This window comes from Aptenodytes patagonicus, chromosome 3 (genome assembly GCF_965638725.1).
Source record: "Aptenodytes patagonicus chromosome 3, bAptPat1.pri.cur, whole genome shotgun sequence".
NCBI classification, from domain to species: domain Eukaryota; kingdom Metazoa; phylum Chordata; class Aves; order Sphenisciformes; family Spheniscidae; genus Aptenodytes; species Aptenodytes patagonicus.
In genome coordinates, this window is record NC_134951.1 from 107,448,464 (window position 1) to 107,473,772 (window position 25,309).

Here is a 25,309-nt window from a genome sequence, read left to right on the forward strand (position 1 = left end):
AAGATCAAAGCACCTTATTTTCTCCACCACAAAATTTAAAGAGACAGAAATTAGCCATTTTCCCCCCATTAAACAGTTATAACCTTGGAAATCTTTTTTTTTTTTTTTTTTTGACAGCAGTTGGAACCCTGAAATTTAATTCTGAGCTATGTGAAGAGAGGCATTGGCACATGGGTGACTATTTTACTAGTTCAGGCCTGGCTTCAACAGTTAGGTTTTAAATCAGCGTGTTTGCCTTCATTTTATTCTCATTTCTCCTAGCTACTGCTTGTAACATCTACAAACAGAATGTAATAAATACACTACTGAGAGCTTTTCACTGTTGGTCTCAAAGCACATTGTAAGTCTCAAATTGCAAGTATTATTATTCCAGTTTTACAGATGAAAAGACTAAATCCCAGACTAAGTCACGTATCAGAAAGAAGCAAAACTGAAAACAAAGACCTGCTACCCTAATTCTGCATTCCAACCACTGGACTACAGGGCTCTGCCAACCCCCCAGCCCCCCCCAAAACTAGTTGGGAGATGAATTTCCTCATGAGTTCTTATCTGTCTTAACAGAAATTATAGTGGGATTCAATCAAGAGCCAGTATCACACCAGAAAAGCAAATCCTGACAGAGGTCACTGATAGTTATTCTCATACACTTTGCACGTGAATTACATCCAACTTCAGCAAGCGCTACCACAGAAGAATGGCACGATCAAGTTTGCAGTAACAGGTTGCTACTACAAAAACTTCTAGAAGCTTAGCTTGAGTAGTGGAAAACCAGAAAGAAAATTTATTTATGATCCTAAACACCTACTACAGTAAAGTGTTTAAGCTATATCAAAGGCAGGGGGATAATGCTGATGAAACCCTGATTAGTTCACCCCACTGTATGATCTGTACCAAATGAGCAAGCCGTGCAAGAAACCAAAGTCCTAAAATGTGGAAAACCCCTAGTGTGCAAGTTAAGGTTGTTCCTATGGGTGCTGGAGTATCGTAAGTTGCTCAAGCAGCACTTATGTGGCAAATAAACCAAGGTCTCACTGACCTTAGCAGCATTACAAGGCAATCTTCACACAAGGATTGATCACTCGTAAACAATTTCCCCAATGCACCAGGCATACCTGCATAAAACCGGAAGTGTGGTGAATAAAGTCCAAACTTTTTTCTACCCAGCGCGAAGCTGCTGTGTGGGCTTACTGCATCTCCCTTTAGTGCACAAGGCCTAGTTATCAGGGTTCGTATTCTCAAAATTATGTTCTTAGGCAACTGCAGTCTGAAGCATTTTGAGAACGAAATAGCGACAGGGGGTTTTAACCTGGAAGAGAGGAATGGTCTTCACAGCCTCATTCTCTACCACACAGTGATCTGCAGAGGTAACACACTGAAGGGTCACCTCTCTGTTAGTCACTGACTTCAGTGACCATGGAGTTATTACCGTTGCATCCAACGTTCTGTAATCAGAAGCAACTTCACAGGACAGCAAACATTAACATGTGAGACAAAAAACAACTCCAGAACATGTGCCTATAACTGTAATTCCATAGAAAGTGGAAAATGGACAAAGAAAACACCTTCCTTTTCATGGATAATACTCAAACTGTAACTACAGGGTATATTAGAATCATAGAATCATAGAATCATAGAATCATTGAGGTTGGAAAAGACCTCTAAGATCATCGAGTCCAACCATCAACCCAACACCACCAGGCCCACTAAACCATGTCCCTAAGCGCCTCATCTACATGTCTTTTAAAAACCTCCAGGGATGGGGACTCCACCACTTCCCTGGGCAGCCTGTTCCAATGTTTCACCACTCTTTCAGTAAAGAAATTTTTCCTTACATCCAATCTAAACCTCCCCTGCCGCAACTTGAGGCCATTTCCTCTCGTCCTATCGCTTGTTACTTTGGAGAAAAGACCAACACCCACCTCGCTACAACCTCCTTTCAGGTAGTTGTAGAGAGCGATGAGGTCTCCCCTCAGCCTCCTTTTCTCCAGGCTGAACAGCCCCAGTTCCCTCAGCCGCTCCTCATAAGACTTGTTCTCCAGACCCCTCACCAGCCTCGTTGCCCTTCTCTGGACACGCTCCAGCACCTCAACGTCCTTCTTGTAGTGAGGGGCCCAAAACTGAACACAGTAGTCGAGGTGCGGCCTCACCAGGGCCGAGTACAGGGGCACGATCACTTCCCTACTCCTACTGGCCACACTATTTCTGATACAGGCCAGGATGCCATTGGCCTTCTTGGCCACCTGGGCACACTGCCGGCTCATGTTCAGCCGGCTGTCGACCAACACCCCCAGGTCCTTCTCTGCTGGGCAGCTTTCCAGCCACTCTTCCCCAAGCCTGTAGCGCTGCATGGGGTTGTTGTGGCCGAAGTGCAGGACCCGGCACTTGTCCTTGTTGAACCTCATACAGTTGGCCTGGGCCCATCCATCCAGCCTGTCCAGGTCCCTCTGCAGAGCCTTCCTACCCTCGAGCAGATCAACACTCCCACCCAACTTGGTGTCATCTGCAAACTTACTGAGGGTGCACTCAATCCCCTCATCCAGATCATCAATAAAGATATTAAACAAGACCGGCCCCAGTACTGAGCCCTGGGGAACACCGCTCGTGACCGGCCGCCAACTGGATGTAACTCCATTCACCACAACTCTCTGGGCCCGGCCGTCCAGCCAGTTTTTGACCCAGCGCAGAGTCCACCTGTCTAAGCCGTGAGCCGCCAGCTTCTCTAGGAGAATGCTGTGGGAGACAGTGTCAAAGGCCTTGCTGAAGTCCAGGTAGACCACATCCACAGCCTTTCCCTCATCCACTAGGCGGGTCACCTGGTCATAGAAGGAGATCAGGTTGGTCAAGCAGGACCTGCCTCTCATGAACCCGTGCTGGCTAGGCCGGATCCCCTGGTTGTCCCGCTCATGCCTTGTGAGCGCCCTCAAGATGAGCCGCTCCATAATCTTCCCCGGCACCGAGGTCAGGCTGACAGGCCTGTAGTTCCCCGGATCCTCCTTCCGGCCCTTCTTGTGGATGGGCGTCACATTGGCAAGCCTCCAGTCATCCGGGACCTCCCCCGTTAACCAGGACTGCTGATAAATGATGGAGAGCGGCTTGGCGAGCACCTCCGCCAGCTCCTTCAGCACTCTCGGGTGGATCCCATCCGGCCCCATAGACTTGTGAGTGTCCAGGTGGCATAGCAGGTCATTGACTGCTTCCTCCTGGATTACGGGGGGTTCGTCCTGCTCGCCGTCCCCGTCTTCCAGCTCGGGGGGCCGAGTACCCTGAGGATAACTGGTCTGCCTGTTAAAGACTGAGGCAAAGAAGGCATTGAGTACCTCAGCCTTTTCCTCATCCTTGGTGACAATGTTCCCCCTTGCATCCAATAAAGGATGGAGATTCTCCTTGGCTCTCTTCTTGTCATTAATATATTTGTAAAAACTTTTTTTGTTGTCTTTAACGACAGCGGCCAGATTGCGTTCTAGCTGGGCTTTTGCCTTTCTCATTTCTTCTCTGCACGACCTAACAAGATCCCTGTACTCTTCTTGAGTCGCCTGCCCCTTCTTCCACAAGCGGTAAACTCTCCTTTTTTTCCTGAGTCCCAGCAAGAGCTCCCTGTTCAGCCAGGCCGGTCGTCTTCCCCGCCCATTCTTCTTACGGCGTACAGGGACAGCCTGCTCCTGTGCCTTTAAGACTTCCTTCTTGAAGATCGTCCAGCCTTCCTGGACCCCTTTGCCCTTCAGGACCGTCTCCCACGGGACTCTCTCAACCAGCGTCCTGAACAGGCCAAAGTCCGCCCTCCGGAAGTCCATGGTTGCGGTTTTGCTGCCCCCCCTCCTTACTTCACCAAGAAGCGAGAATTCTATCATTTCATGGTCGCTAAGCCCAAGACGGCCTCCGACCACCACATCTCCCACCAGTCCTTCTCTGTTTGTAAACAGCAGGTCGAGCGAGGCACCTCCCCTGGTAGGCTCACTTACCAGCTGTGTCAGGAAGTTGTCTTCCACACACTCCAGGAACCTCCTAGACTGCTTCCTCTCTGCCGTGTTGTATTTCCAGCAGACGTCCGGGAAGTTGAAGTCCCCCACGAGAACAAGGGCTAGCGATTGAGAAACTTCTGCCAGCCGCTTATAGAACGCTTCATCCGCCCCTTCATCCTGGTTGGGTGGTCTATAACAGACTCCCAGCAGGATATCTGCCTCGTTGGCCTTCCCCCTCATCCTTACCCATAGACACTCAACCGTACCATCATCACAATCGTTGAGCTCTATACAATCAAAACACTCCCTAACATACAGGGCCACCCCACCGCCTCTCCTTCCTCGCCTGTCCCTTCTGAAGAGTCTGTAGCCATCCATTGCAGCACTCCAGTCGTGAGAGTCACCCCACCATGTTTCTGTGAGGGCGACTAAGTCATATCTCTCCCACTGCACAATGGCTTCCAGCTCCTCCTGCTTGCCGCCCATGCTGCGTGCATTGGTGTATATGCACTTGAGCTGGGCTATCGATTTCACCCCCGGCATCGGCACGCCACCCCTCGGCTCATCTCTAGTGAGCCTGGTTTTATCCCCTTCCCCCTTCGAACCTAGTTTAAAGCCCTCTCAATGAGCCCTGCCAATTCATGAGCCATGATCCTTTTTCCCTTGTGAGACAGCTGGACTCCGTCTGTCACCAGCAGGCCCGGTGCCATGTAAACCTCCCCATGATCAAAAAAGCCAAAATTCCTCCGACGGCACCAGCCCCTGAGCCACGCGTTGATCAGGTGTGTTTTCCTGCTCCTTTCAGTATCCTTCCCTGCCACTGTAGGGATAGAGGAAAACACTACCTGTGCTCCCGATCCTTGAACCAGTCGCCCCAGTGCCCTGAAGTCCCTTTTGATCGCTGCAGGACTTCTCTCCGCAACCTCATCACTGCCAGCCTGTATAACCAGCAGTGGGTAGTAATCAGAAGGCCGTACCAGCCCAGGGAGCTTCCTAGTGATGTCTCTGACCCGGGCCCCAGGGAGGCAGCAGACTTCCCTGTGGGACAGGTCCGGTCGGCATATCGGGCCCTCTGTTCCCCTCAGAAGGGAATCGCCTACGACAATTACCCTCCTTTTTTCTTAGCAGAATTAGCATATTGCTTTAAATGTGTCAGTGGTATCCATTCCATACAGCTGAAATCTCTCGTGTATTTTAGTCCCAACCTATTTACAGAACAACAGGCATTTAGCTGTCCAGCTTCTGAGCTAATGAAGAACAGAAGACAACTATAAAAACAGAGCCTTGTTTACTTGTTTGCTCACTTGCATATGCAATTCAGTAGTCAGATTTGAGAAATAGCTACTAGAAAAATTTATCGCTCTGTAGCAATACATGATAATCTTCTGCAAAGGAAGAGTGCAGACTGCAAATCTTGAAGATCCTGTGGACAGCAAACTGATGACATTGTTCAATCTGTAGGGTGGAATACCAGCTTTCTCTGCTGCAGCTTCTTCTATACAAAGAAAAGAATGGCAGGTGAACTGTAAATTAAGTGATTGTCATCTCTGAGGGTAACAACAAACATGAATGACAATGGAATTAAAAAGCCTACAACCCTTCCTCAGTCAGAGAAGTCATGAGGAAATACTTACGAAAAAGAAATAATCCATAGAAAATGAATGACAATATTAAATCAATATGCAAAAAAAGAAATTAGAAAGAAGAATGACAGTTTGTTGCTACAGAATCACCATGGTCCTTCATTTCTAGGAGGCAACATATATAATATATATTAAGACAGAATTCAATGAAATCATCATAATTTTTTATTTTTACCATTTTGCATCTAATCAAATTGCAGGAAGTTTCTGTGGCACAAGAAATATATGTCAATAAGGTACTTACTTCATCCAACCAGGATGAAGCCATTCTCTTATAACATATCTAAGCACCAAAAAGAAAAAAAATTTCCTTTCCCCTTGAGAGAAACATCAGGATTAAGTACAGCTCATGCCAACTTCTATCTCGAGAAAGAAGTTATGCAAAGAATGACAGGAAACGGTTGCAGCTTCTTGTCCTATCAATGGTCCAGTTGGTGACACTTGCCAGCAAGGGAGAGCAATACAGGCAAACATGCGTCAGCAAGTCTCCAGTTAAGCCAATAATCAAGACTACATCTGTCTTCCCCAGGCCAAAGCCCGCAAGGGACAACCACAGCCACGAAAGGGAAGTCTTCCTACTGAAAGTTAAATGGCCAAAGTTGGAAAACTTGCATACTACAGTTAATTTAGTTCAGCGTACCCAGCCACATAATGCTTTTCCTACACAAAGAACTCCTTTAAATAATTATTCACTGTGTAAACCAGCTTCTTTCTCAAGCCATTCAACCTAGCTACATTCCCAAATGTCATATCAGTGTGAAGTGTGAGATTGAAGCAGCACAGCAATTGCAACCCTCACAAGAAAAGGAAACAATTTCTTTTATACTTCTGTACATTAGGGTATAGCAAATCTTGTGTAACAGGAATAATGTTCATGGCATTGGCATATACTAAATAAACGGCTTTTGCAGTTGCTGAATACCTCCACTTCACTTTGGCATTTAATCAGCCACAAGAGCAGTTTATTGCGCAGTATACTCCGCTACCATGAACATTATCAATTCAGCAAATATTAAAAAATATCATGCAGGTGTCACAGAAATGGGTACTTTAAAAATTATCTACAGCTTTACACTTTCTGTTGCACAAAAGAAAGCAAGCTAAATGTTATGGAGAGATATTGGTCCATTCTGATTAAAATTAAATGTTAAAGGAGCACATATACATCAGAAGTGTTTATGCCAAGAGTGACCTGCTGTGCTGATATTTTCCTCCTTGCAGAGTGAAAGCTTTGGTCTATGAAAATAAGCTGTATACTCAAGTGAGTACTATCCTGGAGCACTTTGAATTCTCCACGTCCTCAAATCATTTATATTGATTCTATGACTAAATAAAGGAATGGAAATATGTTTCTCTTTTTTTGTAAGTTCTCTGTTTTCAGTAGAAGTAAATATTTGTGCTCATGGTTTAGGGATTGGTTGCACTGACAGCTGAAAGCCTCTATTGATTTGCAACCGTGGCTTGGTAAAGGAGCCTCTTGCTAATCTTTCCCACAGTGCCCTTCCAATACTTTCTGCTCTAACCTGGGAGGACAGCTCTCTCTAGGGCAAGAGGTAATTAAAATCTCCCTCCCAAAGAGATGGCTTGTTTTCCATTCTCTGCTTAAGAGTTACCATTGTAGACACTGAATAAGATGAGACCATTGTACAGCACAAGCAGATTCCACAAATTTGATGTGAACACTACATAGGTGATATATGCACCACAGGTGTGGTGGGCTTGATCTGCTCAGGAGGGAAAGTATGCCTTTCTGGGACTCTTGTCAGAGTTTAAAGGCACCAATGTAAAGCAATCCCAAACCAGATCCATTCTATTTCCACACAGGAAAACTTTTCAACCACTAAGTGGCAATCCTTGCACAATACTTCACAGTCATTCTGCCTGTGCAACTAGCGTACTTCTGGGGTGAAGGAACACAAGGGGTTTGCAGAGCAGCTATTCAGATCTACACCCTAGTTTGAAAGAGCAGGGCAAAAAACCCAAATGTTTTTAGAACATGTGCTACCTTGTTGTTCTTGTATTCTCCTAGTACAGAACAGTCACACGGGCCACAGGACAGCCTCAGCGCCACGGCAAAACCCACTGGGTGGTCTCAGAGTCTTACTACTCTGATGTGAACTTGCCATAAAATTGAAGGGAAAGAAACAACACCATCACTAGTGAGCTAAACCATTTGACAGACCTGTAAGAAGACTAACAAGTAAGATGAAATCCCAGTCGCTTCCTCTCGTGCTCCCATATGCAAACAAGCAGAAGGTGAGAAAACCACTGGGTGCAGCAAGCCTTGTCCATAATCTCTTCAGTTATTAAGTGCAATGAGCTCTTCTGCACCTATAACTTTATTTCCATTTTTTTAAGATATAATAAATAATAATAATAAAAAATAATAAAAGCTAAAAAAAAATTTCTTGCCGTCCTGGACAAGTAAGAGAAATTTCAAGATTTTTAAGAAGCCTTAGAATCTTAGAAGCAAAGTAATGTCTCAGCCATGGAATACCCTCTGCGCAGGAACTGTACCAAGTATTCCCAACTCTCCCCCAATTACGATGACTATCAAATTAAAAAACATGAAGCAAAACAAGATACTAGATAAATTAGAAGAATTTATGTCTGTATCAGCAAAGGATACCAATACTCTGTACACTGAGAGAGAGAATTTTTGCTGAAGGACAGATACTCAGAAGAGAGTATATTTGGAAAGGCATATACATAAGTCACTTTTCTCAATTAAATGCTGCCACCTTTAATTATTTTGAACATTTTAACCTAAATATTTAGAATGAAGAAAAATGAACAGTAAAACTGACTCATGGAAATAAAAACATCCAGGCTTCAGCATCTTTAACAGAAATTAGTCTTAACACACCAAACAAATATTTGTCTTCAGGTGGGAAAAACAGGCCTGAGACTACAAGAGCACCAGTGGCAAAAAATATGACCACCACTCATACGGCAAGTCATACAATGTAGACATTAAAGGGCTTTAAAGAGCTTTGAATGTTAAAGATTGACTGGGAAAGAAGAAAGGAAAAAAGCATTTGAACTCTTCGGTAAGAAAGGAAAATAAATTTTAAAAACATTGTGATATTGAAATTAAATTATTACAGACTGAAGACTGCACTGCCTGATTTTGGGTTTCAGAAGAAATAAATGATCAAACTGACTTTCAGTATTGGTAGATTACTTAATCTTGGAGCTGAGCAAAAGACAATAAAATTACAACTGAGCACACACCTATGATCTCAAGAAAAGACATCCAGTGAAGAATGACAAGACCTCTGATAACTCACAGGCTTTTAAAATTAGGATTGGATGTTGACTGCACTTGGAGAAAGAAAAAATACGGGTAAGATATAAAATTATTATGCCCTTGTCACATTAACGGAAGCATTAAAGGTTGCAGTGACAACTTCTTTGTGCTCAGAGTTGAAGCCAATGTGTAAAAGCTCATGCAATAAAATGTGGACATGTGTGTAAGCATGCCATTGAAGTAGGGCTACTGTTTACTCAGCATTGCTGCTTCTGGTAAATCCATGAAAAATCCTTTACTATAAGTTATGGTGGATATTAAGATATATCTAGAGAAGCACAGAGGGCAGAGTCCTGGAAGCAGATCGCCCAAATCTTCAATAAGCAGTCTGGCAATTCATCATAATTACTAGTGGTCGATCATTATTAATTCTTACGGTAACCATCGTACTCGTACTGAACTCATTTGCTATTAACGCGGAGGTAACATGCAATTCCTTAGACGTTAAAACATAATTTTAAAAGCTCAGGATTTTTTTGTCTAATGGTGAATAGCTTTTTTCATAGCTTAAAATTATGTGTGAACAAAGCAAAAAAATCAGCGTTGGTTTACTGTTTAAATTCATACCCTCAAACTATTTAGACTGCATTGGTAACACCACTCTGTTTACCTTTTGAAAATACAATGTATACCAAAAATAATAAATCTAACGGATGAACTTCAATCTTATGCAAATGTCCTTTGTTTTGTGCTCTGGTGAGCAAGCTACTGTACCAATACTTTTGGCATTAGTACAAGACTGAATCCATGGAAGCATGTGTGTATTTACACAAAAGAGGCTTCTAAGCTACAAAAATCCCTCTTGTTTGGTTACACTAATTTCCCTTGAATGAAGTTTGTATGCAAGCCAAAACAATGGTAGTTATCCTGTCCTCTAGAGTTCATTCCCAACAGAACGATGTGAATAATTGAAAACTTCCTAGGTAGTCCTGTAAGGCTCTTCTTTCGTAAATCAGGAGAACCACAATGCTATTTTTTCTTCATTAGCTATTTTTAAAAAATCTGATAATTATATGAGAGATTTAATTACATAAAAAATCTTTTTACTTCCTAGCATTTTAATGAAATCTTGAAATTTTGGAGAAGGTAGTAAGTCATTTTCTGATCTGATTAGGGAGTTAAAAGTAACCATTCAAGTTTAATATTCAAAATACGTCAGGTGTATAAGGAAGAAAATGAACTGGAGTATAATGCCAGAGGCTGGTTTAAAGGAAAAAAATGGAAAGGAATCTAATGCTTTGAGCCAAAGGACAGACACTAATTATTCCAATACCCCTCCAGCAACGAAATCTGTTGGCTCAGCCAGTAGATGTCTCTCTTAAATACACAGTTGCTACATAGAAAACATGTTAAAGCCATGAGGCAATGAGAATTATTCCTACCTTAACTGAATGCGGTCCCAACACTTCTGCATCAGGTGGCTGAACACCAGCAGGTCTTGATGGTCTAGTGGTAACTTCTGACCACGCACTGCTGTTCGTGCCTCCGTGAAGAGTGCTCATCAGCATTCTGTATTCAAATTTCTGCCAAGGGCTCAGAGCAGTACTCTGGTCAATGTAGCTCATGGACTGACTGAGAGGAAGAGTCACCACAGTTGATATTTGTTCTGTTCCTTTCACCCTCCTTTCTATAGTAAGGTTTTCCACCAAACCATTGGGGTGAGCAGGTGGTTGCCAGGATATGACCACAGAAGTTGGAGTGTCAGAATAGAGCTCTGGAGCAGGAATATCCTCAGGCGCATCTGGAAGAGTCCGTATTGCTGGGGTCTCTGGTGAAAGAGAGCATCCTTTAGAAGTGCATCCTTCTACCTGAAACACATAGACTGTGTAAGGATGCAAGTCTTGTACAGTGCAATTAGATCTAGTTCCTAGCACTGTAGCATGCAGCTGGCCATTTTGGTAAATATTATAATGAGTGATAATGCCATTTTGCTTTAAAGGATGCTGCCAGGTGATGCGTGCTGCCCTTGCCGTAACATTCAATAGAAGTGGTGGATCTAAAGGTCCAGGTTCTGTAACAGGGAAAAAAAAAAAGGAAAAGAAAATTACTAATAGTCTGTGATTTGTAAAAGTCAGCATTAGCAAGCAGTACTCATCAAATGAGTCTCAAAATGACAAAAGAAGTTCAAATCTACCAAACAGCCTATTTCTTCAGAAACTGTAGGCCCAGCTATTCAAGGGATGAATACAGCTCTCTCCTCAAAGGCAAGCTGCTCTGTAAGCACACCTTCCCTCCTCTCAACCTTCCTCCCTCCTTCTCTGGATCTTTTTTCCTCCTGTATCTCAAAAGCGTCCTATCAATGTTGATAGCATGTGGAGAAAGTGCATGGCTAAGTATCAATATAGAACTACAGTTCTAGCTTTTGTTGTTATTTTTCTAGAGCACTAGCTACTAATTGCAACCAATGGCACAGGCATAACAAAGCTGCATATTTTACAGCTCAGTAAGCCCCTACTACATCTCTCATTATATATTCGATATTTTACTTCATTCTGTTTATAATTCTAATCCATTTTTTGCAATTTATCTACTCCCTGTTAATATTATAGGTGATTTTTTTACTGCAACTGTGACAGAAGCTGCCGATTTAGCTCTTTCACCTACTGATAAATAAACAATGCACAGATCTGACCTTTAGGTTAACAGGTTTTATGCTTGCTCCACTCAGCACTCTAACTGATTCAATTATCATAAAGGTTCAGGAGCTTCCATGAATACTGAAAAAGACCGACCATATGCCTGCATAGGTGTTGTGGAACAGCAAATACTCTGCAGCCCTCCAGAGAAATTCCTTAATTGTAAATAATTTCACCATGCGACACAATCAAGTCACCTTGAATGCAAAACCCTCAGCCTGTGGAGGCAAAGTGTTATTTAAGCTTTACTGGGCTGCGTTAAATTCTGCAATTTGAAGGGCTGTTAAGTTTTTCAATTGAAATTTCATTTAAAATGCAGGTGCTTTTTATTATATTGAGGCTTTACTGCTCTCTAGGTACAAGCAAGAACATGGTGCAATAACACAAATCTGGCTCAATCACTGATCAGTAACAGCTGTAATTCCAGAACATTTAGCATTCTTATAAACCGCGTCCTGAAATCTATAAATTGCTACAGCAGATCAAGAAAATACTATATTCCCCCCTATTCTGCCCATAGCAATTTTGACATTTATGAGATTTTTCTGTGAACATTACATTTTATTGAAATCTTAAAAAAAGATATACTTGGATTTAGTAATTGTTTAAAATAGCTTTAGGTTTGGGGATTTGGGGGGGGGGGCTAAGTTTCAAATGCTAAGAGTTGAAAATTTAAAATTCATTAGTGTCTGAGGGTGTGCTAAGACTCCAGGACACACGACACAGCATATGCTGAATTCCACGGTAGTCAACAACACCATCATTTAATTCCTAGTGAAGCAGTATGCTGTCCAAACCATGAGGAACAGTATCTCTATAGGAAGAATAATTTACTTCACTAGAAGTTAAATAATTCCTGATAATTTTTAAGTGAAAAGAGAAAGAGAGAGAGAGGGGAAAAAAGGAACCCTAGAAAACAAATAAATCCAGCACAATGAGTGGTTCCTTCTATATTTTAGAATAACAGCTGAAGCAGTCAAAAGTCCCCATTCTCCTCTTACACACAGAGGTAAATCAGGATTATTCCACTGATGTCTGTGGAAACAGCGATGTAAAACTGGGATAGCAAGCAGGTTTTTTGTTTTGTTTTGTTTTTTTCTTTTAAATTTGAAAAAGTAACAGTGTTTTTTCTTTCATTTGATGATGCATCACAAAGCAACTCCATAAACCTCATCCATATCACACATCCTGTTCTACTCACAGTGATAATAAGGATGGAGTTCTGTATTTAATGCTTGTGCACTCTAGAATTAATTTAGATCTCTGAATTTACAAGTATAAAAGATGATCTGTTGTAAAGAGCAATTCAATTCTATTTGCATGTACTCTTGGGCAAAATCAATTAGGTCATAAGCTGGAACAAAATTTGGTCCATTATTTAGACTTCACTGAAAGATGGAGAGGTGGAAGTGTAAACCTGAATTAGATTTATATTCTGTAAACTGAAAAATTTGCTGGGGTGAAGGGGAAAGAGGAAAATTTGCTTTGGAATTGAAGATGTTGAAAATAAGTCGCTGCAAATTCTAGTTTAATGTGGGAGGGGAATTGAAAGATACAATATTTGCCACTGAGCTACAAACTTGCATTTTATCTAATTATACCTCATAAATAAGCTATCATACTGTGAACTTCTGCAGGAGGAAAAAAAACCACACAAAACAAAAAAAACCCCACAACAATCAAGCAGTTTGTTGTGAGGGAATGGATAAGCCTTTTTATTCCTACTGAATAAGTTGCTGGCATTACGGGTGAAACATTCATGGTAATTAGTTGAACCTGTGCTTCAACCCCCCCAGAGTTTAGACATACTCCTTGAGGACAATCTGTAATGTATGGGAGGAGCTGTCAAACTTAAACTTTGGGTTCCCCTAGTCCCTCCCCCTCCCCTCAAGAAAGCATATTTTGGTAGCTAGCATACCTACCCACACATTCCCTACTGCCCTTTTAAAAGAGAGACTTTTAAGACTCTCTGAGTTCAAACAAGACGTTTGAGAGAAGCTTAATTGGCCCCACTGGATGGGAAAGCATTAAATCCTGGTCCCCAACACTCATTCGGTGTAGCTTCTTTTTAAATGGCAAGCAGAATCATCTAATTCTATATACAAATCAACTAGCACGATATTGCTTGGTTGAAAGGGTCACCACAATTATGTAAAACATGAGTATTAACTATAATTGGGATAGTTTGCTAATACAATAAAAAGCTCTGAACATGAGAAAAGTTATGCTCACAGCAGTAGCTATCACTTTCTAAAGTAAGAATTCATGGATGAAATGACATGAAAAAGATGGTTATAAAATTTTAATGGAATGATAAAAGGCAAAAGTCAGCCTCTCAGCTGAATTCTTAAAATCCCTATATATCACAATCAGCTCCTTAACTGTAAAATCAATGTGGAGTATAACATGTTGTCAATGTGGTTGTCACTGGAGGGAAGACTGCAAAGTATGACAGCTACACAGCTCAGCCTGACAATGATGAAAATAAAATCATAAAGCTTTTTACATGGATGTAATTGTTTATAGAAGTAACTACTGAACATGGGAACTGTGGGCATCTTTTTCCTTAAGATTCTTAGTTCATATTTCAAACCATTTCATTACAGTATTAATACTGGAAGGTAGTTTCATTTTGGCAAATGAAATTATCTTTTATGGCAGGCTATTTTGCTCATCTGCTTCAAAAGTTCAGACTCGACTGAAAATGAAGGCACAAAATTGTCATTCATCTTTTTTAATTCCCTGACTGGAACCACACGTTTGTTTACTTACTGTACAAACTGGGGGAGCAAGGAGCTATACTCTCATGGATGTATTTTGGGGCAATCTATACTTTCATTAATATACTGAGACATGTACCTGGACTACTGCCCTTTAAAGCTAATGAGAAATACCTGATTTGCTGGGAAACTCTCTCACTAAGCAGAATAGAAATTCTGTGCCTTTTATTCTTGAATCATTTACTCTTTTCAGGAACATGGGCAATGAAATTATACATATTAACAAAATGTGGTGTCTTTCATATACCACCGACTGTATCCAGCAGAAAATCCAAATTATGTAGCTCTGGGCACAAGGGACCACAGGAATCTTTTATGACATCAGATCACAGAACTCAGAAGTTGTTAAGCTGTTCATGCAATGACATGCAGTCCATATGAACCCCTTCAAATATGTATTAAGAGCCGTCGTCAGAGTATTCACACTTTCTGCCCTCTACTGCTCCAAATGCATATTGGTTCCAGAACCTCAGCCTACCAGTTAAGAAACTTCTTGTAATTCCTAGTCTATAGGCAGGCATGGGCAGTTTGTACTATTTATCATACGATCATCGTATCATATCGGCTACGATACTACTTCAGCTTAGTTTGTTCTTCTGTCCTTTTGCTATTCACCCTGTCATGTATTTCACATGACTTTCTCTTCCCTTTATCATCACACCAGGTTTTGTCTTCTCTTGCTTCAGTTTCCATTTATCTTTCTTGAGCATAGGTGACCACATTCAAATCAACTAACTATGGATTAGTTTATATGCCTAAATTATATGGACCTAAGTTACATAGGCAAAGTAGGAGACTTGTCTTCTCAGACAATGAATATAATCAGCAGAGAAAGCAAGCGCTTCCAAAAGCTGAGAACTGCACCATCTACCCTCTTGTCCTGCATTGCCACTCTCTATTGTCAACATAAGGAAGGTTTAAAAGAATAGGCCTCCTCATCCAGGAACCAAAGCTTTGTGCTAAGCATGCCAGAGGAGCGCACCATAGCACTCTATATGACAGGAATAATGCTTCCCTGTTTTGTCAAGAAATAGCTCAGCTGATACATTGCAGGAACCCTCTTTTTTTTTTTTTTTTAATTGCTTTTTTTTTCCTAGCAACTTCCATACGTAATGATCTCAAGTGACTGTTGTGTAATTTTGACATTACTTATTGTGAATAAACATTGGACTGGCGTATAACTTCTTTATACATGAAAGAGATGGACTTGCAGTCACATGTAAGAACTAAAAAATTGGACTGCCTAATAGGCAATTCGCAAAACATTCTCTCTTATCTAGTGCAAGCCAGGCACTTATAAAAGGGCTTCAGTAAGAGCTCTCCATACCGGAATTGTACACTGACTCCCGGGACTGAAATGTAGCCAATGTAGAGAACATGCTGGTGACTGAAATGTCCTGCTGTACCCAACTCATTGGACTACAGACAGTTTCTGGGACATTCAAAAGAAAAGAAAGGAACAGGCACCTTTTCTCTAAAGTAGCAATTTTGCTAGCTTAAAACTTGTCCAAATCAAGATGGATTTTCTCAAGCACTAGAAAAAGCACCTTTCCCATTTGGGAACTATCCCTCTGATCAAAGATTACACCGTGTGGATTGCTACCAGCCAACATAATTTTGCGAATCATAAAGCTACACCATAAGAATGCAGCAGCTGCCATTGGGCGAGCTTCAGGTAACTATAACCAACTCCTTTACAGCTTCCTTCTCAGATAGCTCAAAGACTTGCCATAACAAAAGGGAAAACTTAACTGATATCTTCTTTTTTAGACATGAGATGAAATTTTCTAGACATGAATGCAATGCATGAAATTCTGCTCTCGGTTCAGTGGTACATACTGACCTCTCAGTTCAGTGGTGATTACATTGATGCAAGAGAGTTATCTTAAATTTACATTCAAGTTACTGAAAGCAAGATCTAATCCAGAAACTTCATCAGCTGTTTCTATTTGTCTGGCAGCAAATAGTCTGATGCTATACTGACCAAGATCACTGGAACAAACATCTTTTATTAACACATGTTTAGCAGGTTTCAAAATATTCATAGGATATGTACATTATTGTTGTCTTGTATGGGCAGGTTAGACTTTAAAAAGTGCATGGAATCAGTTACTAGTGGACACGCTCATGTAAATGAAGTATTTGAAAATTATTTACAGCATTTTTTCTTGCATTAAAAAATATCCCAAACCTACTAATCTGTATATTAAGACATTTTATTATCAGATACAACAGATTTCTATGGCAGCATTTGCTAATTTTTCCTTAATCATTCCTAATATCCTCCTAGTTTACTAAATATTTATCATAAATAAAATATGCAGATATATTGTGAAATCATCAGCTTGTATTAGTAGAACTCTATTGACCTTAAAAGTGGATGTGTTGATTTACATCTATTGCTATCAGGTGTATGTGCACATAAACACACACACATGCATATATTTTATTCCTACAGATATTTTATGACTTGGTGAAAGAAAAAAGACATATATGCACTGCATAAAATTCAATAAGAACATGTGTACACACATATATTTCAACAGAGTAAGAGATAGGGGAAATTTCTACTGTCAAACTGTACTTTAAAAAGTCAAAGTCTATTGGTTAGCAGGGCCAGGAATTAAGTGTACTTCTGCAACAAGCTGTCAGTATAGGCAGTTTTATAAGAAACATATTGAAACCTTGACAGAAATACTGCTTATACCCAACGACAATCATTCAGTCTTAAGCAACTGAGTTGAATATCCTTTCACAGATGGCAGCCCTCCACAATGACACCAAAACCAGAGTCGTTTGTCACCACTGAAAGTTGAGGGTTTTTTTGTAAATTGCAAGCGTTGTTGGATACTGGGGACACATCAGCATGTATTCTTTAGCAGTATCAATGCAAATGGAAGAGGACATTTTAAAGAAAATAATTTTCCCCTTGGAGACATGAAGTTTATAACTGAACTACAGAAGTTTGTTTTAAGCTAAGGAACAAGATGCGGCATCATAGCTAAAGAGGCAACTTGTGTGTTAAACTCAAAATATTTTAATTGCGTAAACACTGGCAGAGGCATTATATCTTTCTTTTCTTGTTCTTAAGTTTCCTTTGGCAACATCTACCTTCCATACTAACTTAAGGCATTTTTGCAGCCAGGTTTTGCAGAGGGTAGCATTTCATGCTAGTGCACAAAGACCATCCAAGTTCTATGCAGCAGGTAACGTCTACATATATGTTCAAGAAGACTATATAGGAATGCATGTCCTGTATAGGCCTTCTGCCCTATCCCTAACTCCCAAAAAGAGAATTTTAAAATTCTACACTTACTACTTCGCACAAAAAATATTTTTTACATAATCTAACAAGTGATGCCTTCTAAATGCACTTCTGTGCTCCTCCTATCTAAAAAGAAACAACATCATGTGAACTATCTGACCAGAGCTAAATAATCATTGCAATTTGAACAAAATAGTCATAGGAGACTGGTTGCATTTAGACCACGAATGCAGACAAGTTTCATAATGTTGTGTCTACTTTTGGTAACAAACAATTACAATAAAGGAACTGAATCTCAACGATTTCCACAGGTAGATAACACATCGCTGGTATGTAAAGACCAAGCTCAGAACCTACTTTTATTAGGTAATTACTTATAGGTAAATGTGTTTATAGAAGCATTTATACCTTTGGAGCTTAAATGGATTTATCAGACAAATTTCTGTTGTGAATTATTTGCTCAGCTTCAAAGAAAAATGTTTTACAATTGTGGGAACACATTTTTTCTTCTGGTTGTTTTCTCGAGATAGACAGCTATACATTTAGAGAAGGAACTAAAATGAAGTTGAGTCACCAGCACTAAATATTTACTACAACAATTGCATATGAGCATCAGGTTAAATTTACAGTCTGAAATGCAGATCTCGTATCAGTGTGAAATAGAGTAAGACCACAAGGCACTTTGGTGTGAAGGCAGAGAAAGCAACATAGTAATGAAACCAGTAATGAAACACACCCCACCCCCACAACTTTGCCTGCTCAGAATGACTTATTTTCTTATTAAACAAGATATAACAGGAAAAATCTCTTTAGAAAATATTTAATTTCTGTAAAATTTGGTACAATGGGGTCATCCATTACTGATTAAAAAAAAAGAAGCAAAGAATATATTTGAAAACAACAGATTTTTCCAAAACCTGTGCTATTAGCTACCCTAAGATTTTAAGAGAAAACTAATAGGTCAGTTTCTTAAAAAAAGCTGGAAATTATGTATTTTGTGTATGTATTATGCACAACAAGCTCAAGTTTTGTCATATGTTTCTGCTTACATATTGTATCACGTGCAAAATCCTACCCTGCCAACTAAATGGCTGTACCTATGTGCTGATACCTGTTTGTTAAATCAAGGGACTGTTGAACAAATCATATGGAGTGAGTCTGCAGAACGTAGAACTATAAATGAGGAAAGTGATGGGACTGGCAATGACAAACTCAATTTCAGACCAGTAGATCACCACTTGGAATTAACAAAGATCACTAGGAATGAAAATTTCTCTTCAGCTGTGGTACAGCTTAGGTACTCTCAACACAGAGATAAGACAACTGTCATATACAATTAACTTCAACTTATTTTCTCTGATATGACTGAAATCAGAATCAAGTCCCTGAATATAAAGCAATACCACTTACAAAGCTGTACTTACTAGTGTATCTTAAACTAACCATATATGAACACATATGCATGGAGGGAGATCATATAAAGGAAAAAGATACTACTTCACAAAACATATATTTAAATATTCATGTTTTATGAAAATCTAAGACAACAGATACTTGATCCCTTAGGAGTTGTTATTGCAAGTTAATAATCAGGAAGGAAATACATTGTTGCTATTTAACTGAGAAAGCTAGATAATCAAAAGAAATTATGTGCAACGGCAGCTGAACTGTTATTTCTATTTTCTGCTAAAGGGAGTTAAATAAGATCAGACTGCTTACTGTCCTCTGCTGTAGTCATTGAAGTCCAGTTGCTATAAGTATTGCCATAACCATTGGAGGCAACCACTCTCATCTCATACTCAGTGTACGGCTGAAGATCTCCGACCCTGTGTTGTAAGGAAGCAGTAGGGCTGGAAAGCAAACTGCAAAGAAAAGCAGCATGAGTTACATCATTAAACATCCCAGCACCTAAAGAAAGACTAAAACATTGTATGTCTTGTAACAACACCAGCCACCCTAAAGGTGAGCCATATTCAAGATAATGGGACTTTTCTTGCTCGGCAGTTGATGGTGGCCTTGCTATGGTCTGCGTACTCTAAAATGTCACCAGCAGAATGCCTCCGCCGCATCTGGAGTCGGTAGCTGGGCGCGCCTGGGGCGTTGTTGCGAACTGGTGTAGACCAGACAACCTGAAGACTGGTTGGAGTGGCAGATGAAAGCCTTGGAGGCATCACGCCATCTGGAGCTGTCGAAAAACATGGATGAATTAGAGCAGAGAAAACCATGGAGAACATATGCCGGGTGGAAACAAAATGCTCCATATACTGGAAAAACTGTTCCTCAGGATCAACAGCAATGTTAACATGGTCCATTTAGTTTAACATTTTCACTGCTGAACAATGCTATTTCTTTATTTTCTTCTTTCCAATACAGTTACATGAATATCACTTTGCTAAAAACAAACCTCCATACACCAGAAGTAATTCAGAAGCAACATATTCTCTACCACCTGTTCAAATACTATCTACTTCTCCTTGTGCCCAGCTCTGCCACCCTGAGAAGTTAAAGAAATGCTCACAGAAATGTTACCCACCAAGAATAAAATTGATCAGACTTTTTATAATTCAGAAACCTTCTCACCCTTACAAATTAATAATAATTTTAGAAGAAAACAGCAGAAATTTTAAGGGAAAAAAGGTCTTTACATAGAAATCAAAATAGATTCACTGAAGTCTCAGTCTCTAGCCCACTGTTTTGTTAAGGAAATTAATTTTTATGAAGTCCAGGAACTGCAGATCAAAATCTGTCAGTAATGATACCACCAATGACCTTTAACTGCTGCAAATTTCACTGCATGCAGTAAAAAGAACTATGCCAATTTGCACCCATGAGTTTATGGTTTTGTTTTTTCTTTAAGAAGAAAACAATCTGTTGTAGAAACTTTCTGTACATAAACACATCTGGAACTTTTATATATAATGCATGTCTGTAGCCGTAGCTCTGTAGCTCTTTTCCAGAGATTTAAAACACTGGAAAGTTACTGCCTTTGTCATTTAAATTTTTGTATAATAGTTTCGCTTTTCATGGTCCAGTAGTTACCATTTGCTTCTTTCTTTGGTCTTTCTAACAGAATTTTTTTGTTGCTGTTATTGTCTTCCTTCTCTCTATTGGAAAAAACAGTCTCACAGATCTGTAACTTAAAGTGTAGTTGTAAGCCTTAGGGCATAAGTTGTAAGTTGTAAGATGAGCGAACAGTATTTTACAGTAAGTTTTATGATTTTCATTTACCACCTGTATATGAGATGGTTACTAAGAGGAAAGTAACAGATTTTGTGATACACTGTCTGAATCATTCTCTCCCTGAAACAGATGAAATGATGGCATTGGCTCAGAAAAAAAAAGTCATCAGTCATATACTATAGTTTTTATTTATACTGACATATATATACAGAGATATGTGAACTAGCACCTGGCTGTTTTACTCTGATTATACATACTTATGACTGGGGAACTTCAAAATTCTTCAGCTCCAGCTCCAAATTATATTACGTAGAAAGGCACAAGACATGGCTGGCTCCAACCTAGAAATTTGTTCCCTTTCCCTTAAGTTCAAGGTCTACCAGTTCTCAAAAGAAGTTTTTACTTAAAGCTGGCTGCTGGGGTAGCTGAGTCATTACCAGGTATTTTACTTCTGAGAATTGGCCCCTAGCCATGCAACCCTCCTGTTTTTTTCAGGACAAAATGAATCAGAAGAGGATCTCCAGCTTCCCTCACTCCCTTCCCCTCCTCTCTGTTACCGTGAAAAAGATACCATAAAATTTTTGGCCTTGAGCCAGCCTCGCTGCCTTTGGATGCTCCCTCCCGCTGCTGTTATCTAGACCTAGGCAATAAGGCTCCAGTAAATCCCAAGTAAACTTGAAATCTTCCTGTTTCCAAATCCAGGAGATGTCTGAGACTAAGGTAATTCATGGTCTGCAAATCCCTTGCCAACACCTTCAAGGCCAATCAAGACCTTGTGAGCCCCTCAACTCAGAGGAAAGAAGATGGCTGACTTAACTTGAACAGCCCCCAACGTCCCTCCAGCTGAGCCATCAAAAACAAACATCTGCACACCAAATGCCTCCGTATGTGAATTAAATTTCACTCGCAGAGTAAAATGGAGAACATATATTTACCTCACTTAACATTGTTCTGTTTAGCAGCAACATAACTAATGTTGGAGTTAAGTTGTGCAATAAGGGGGTTTAAATCTTATGGATGTAAAGTACAGTACTCGCAGATAATCATGAATTATTTTGGCATCCCTTTATAAAGTGATTCCTGAAGTTGTTAGCAGGCAAACTCAGCCAGCATGAGAAAGACGGCACAAAATGTAAAAACTTTTATTAGAGGGTTTTAAAGTGTTTTCACAAGCTGACACTAACAGAAAGACTCAATATCCCTTCAAAGCAGGGTACTACCTCATTTAGATCTGAACTGCCGTAGCTTAAAATGCACCAGTTGTTTAAATGCACACAGAAATTCTACACAGCAGAAGAAGCTACATCTAAAAATTAATCTAATTAGCTGAGCTGTAATTTGGCCAGGAAGCCAAAGTTCACATTGTTATTGAGGAGACAATGTGAGCAACTCACTGAGGAGGCAAAAGCGTTAAATTTATTTCCAGTTCTGTCAGGACACATCACTTCACCTTTGTGTTTCATTTCTCAATCTGTTAAATGGAGATAATAACACTTATCCTTCTTTGTAAAGCTCTCCGATTTCTACAAAGTAAAAGCTCCGATTAAGCTTTATGTATGTATAGTGGTGGTTATTATAGCGATACAGGAACGTTCTTCAAAAAACAAAGATGTAGCTGTCTAAATGTCAATAACAATTCACAGCGCGGATGTTATTTTAATGGTGTAGGTAATCTCAGCTAAATGTTCAAATCTCTTCTACCAACAAAAGCACAGCATAGGGAAGAGTAGAAAATTTGGACAAATCTCTTCTGTGAAAGTCGACTGACCTGTAGAACAGGCCTAGCTAACTACTTGCAAACCAACATGTTAGAATATACAGCAAATTTATTTAATCTGAACGACTTCCTGTAGCTTGCAGAGAATGTCCTCAGCTATGCGCTTCCAAAGGAACGGGGCAGGGGGGCAGGAGGGTACAACAAAGAAATCGTCAAGTCTCTGCTGAGTCATAATGAGAAAGGTGCTCTATTAAACTAATCACACTTTGATCATTAAAGCTACAGAGCACTTCCCCAAAAAAATGGTAATTCTAAATTGCACACAAAACATCCTTTGACTATTTCAAACACTCCTCATCACCAAGGTCTGCAGTGTAACATTTCCCTCAGCTTATCCCTTTTTATCCGATCCATATTCCCAAGAGACTCCTTACTACCCAAGTAATAACTGGCAACCAGCAATAATTCTACTGCAAATTTCTCAACAGAAGAGCCATGTATCTATCAGCTTGATATATCGCCTTTAAGATGCGATGTTGCTCAAAAAGTTCCCCTCAAGCTTTAATATGACCCTCAGGGGGCAACCACTCCACTTGCAACCCACTGCATCAACATCTAGCCCAGTAAATCCTCACTTAGCAGGGCAGAAAGTCACGCTTTGTATGAAGAGACTACAAAGGCAGAATAAAATATTTAACCAAGGAATTAATAAACAGACCCGCAAAATAATAAAAACTGGAGACTGTTTCAAGCTGACAATGATATATTGTATTCCAGATACTCAGGTACATGCAGATGAGTCAAGAAAGATCTGATCCCTGCTCGGCCACTAATGTGCTAAGCAGTCTTTGAAAAGTGTTTCGACTTCTTGCCTCAATTTCCTTATCTTAAACAACATATGCAGCAGTAGTCAGCTTTGTAAGTGTTTGTTTATTTTAGGACAGCAAGCATTGTGTTGAATGATTGTGCTTAAATGTTTACTCCATGTTGAAAGCCTATTTTTCTGAGAGGTATTAATTATATTTATCATAAGGATATATCTGAAATTTAAATTTTCTAAAAGTAGAAGACTTTAAGTAGGATTATTCAAAGTGAACTATCATTAGGACAATAAATTATTGTTTAGTTATAAAAATGTCTGCACTATTAATCTTTAATAAGAGGAAGAGGAAGAAAAGCCAGTAAAGCTTGATTTGATATCTATCAAATTGGTGCAAACTCACACCAACTTTGAAGTGAAGTGACACCACTTTTAATAGTGATCAGATATGTTGGCCCTGCTGTATCCACAATACCTGCAGATAGGCAGCTGGAAGAGTTTAGAGCTATGTAAATGTAACTCTACAATTTGCCACATCTGCATGTGTAAAATATTTAGCACAGATGACACATTTGCATTTTATCGAAATATTTTTCATACACATGTATGCAAATGATAACTGCAGGTATTTAACTACAGAGAAGGAAAATAGGGTCTCCACAGTTTGTGCCATAACAGCAAGGAAAAGTTTCAGTCAGACTGCCTTTAGATGAATGTCTCGCTCAGTCATGCCTACTCTCACTCTTTTCCAGGTTCAATTCACAAACCCCATTTCTTTATCTCATTGCAGTGATTGTTTAGATGCTCCTGTTTCATTTTCTATTTCAGGTGCCCATACTGAGATCGTCTCATTACGGCACTTTTTATGGCAATATGTTCTGCACGTTGACATTTGTTTCTTCTGATTTTCCCAGGTATGCCTGTTATCTAGTTGTTTGCTCAGTCCAAATAATTCCCGTCATTGCACTCTCCATAATTCTCAACATGGCCATGTGTTTTTGTTTCATTTAACTGAAAGACAGGCCATGATGCTGGGCCATATGCCATCACTAAAAGGGCATGCTAGTTATAAACTTTTATCTATTGGCAAAGCAGAAGATTGCTTTTTTTTGTTTCTTATCTTCACAGGTCCACTGAAGTTTACTCTGGTTTGGTTTTTAACCCTCTTTTCCCAGTTATCTTTCCTACTCAGCGTACAGCAAATACACGCAGTTGGTCTTGATTTTTCATTTAATATATATGTTCAACCATGTTGTTTTCCACCTACTCAATGCCTAAAGAATGCATAGAGTATTCTTGGATTTTCTTTTTAATTTTGTAATTTCACTGATAGAGGTTTTCAGTTACAGATATTACCTCCATCTAATAATACATATACCAGGGACAACGCACCCCTTACTCAACACACATGCATGCACTTTGGAACATAAAATGTGAAAGGTCCACGGTGGCTTTCTTGCTTGCCCTCTCTGGCACATGGGGCTTGGGAAGAAAGGAAGCTGCGCTATGGGAAAAAGCAAGTAAAGAGACATAAAGGAGTAGCTTAAAGCCTCCGTACACTTCCCAGTAAATCCAAACCTGTTCACATCTTATGTTTGTGAAATGTTCTTTTCAGAAGTATAACATAAACAGGGTACAGAAATACCTTCTTCTCTTCTCATGACCTATCCTGTTTCATACATCTGATCCCTGCTATAATAGTAATTTCATCTGAAAAGGAGTGGCTTTGTAAACCTTTTCACTTTTAGCATTAATCTTTAATGTTACTTGTACTTGTAAGGTACAATATCACTTGGAAAAATGAAAATAAGAAGTTATAAATTTCAGATTTTTCACTTTATCTGGATTGAGTGTGTACGCTCTAACTGCAAATTTTCCTCCACTTGCACCATTTGGCATTCCAAGCTGCAGAGTACAGTTTTAGTAGGGCCCTGAAAATCAACTCAGGCTTTACTCCATGACCTGCAGACCTGAAGTTTAAGACAATTGCCTTTTGAAA

The 25,309-nt window shown here is 39.9% G+C and overlaps 1 protein-coding gene across 1 annotated transcript in view; it reads right to left on the reverse strand.

The window, feature by feature from the left end:
* Positions 1-25,309, reverse strand: part of USH2A (usherin) — a 405,495-nt gene that overhangs the window by 131,898 nt on the left and 248,288 nt on the right. Inside the window, exons 38-40 of the mRNA XM_076334572.1 lie at positions 19,628-19,778; positions 19,313-19,455; positions 10,295-10,923 (exon numbers count right to left, since the gene is read on the reverse strand). Coding sequence (XP_076190687.1) covers positions 10,295-10,923; positions 19,313-19,455; positions 19,628-19,778 — 923 coding nt within the window. The remainder of the gene's footprint in view (positions 1-10,294; positions 10,924-19,312; positions 19,456-19,627; positions 19,779-25,309) is intronic.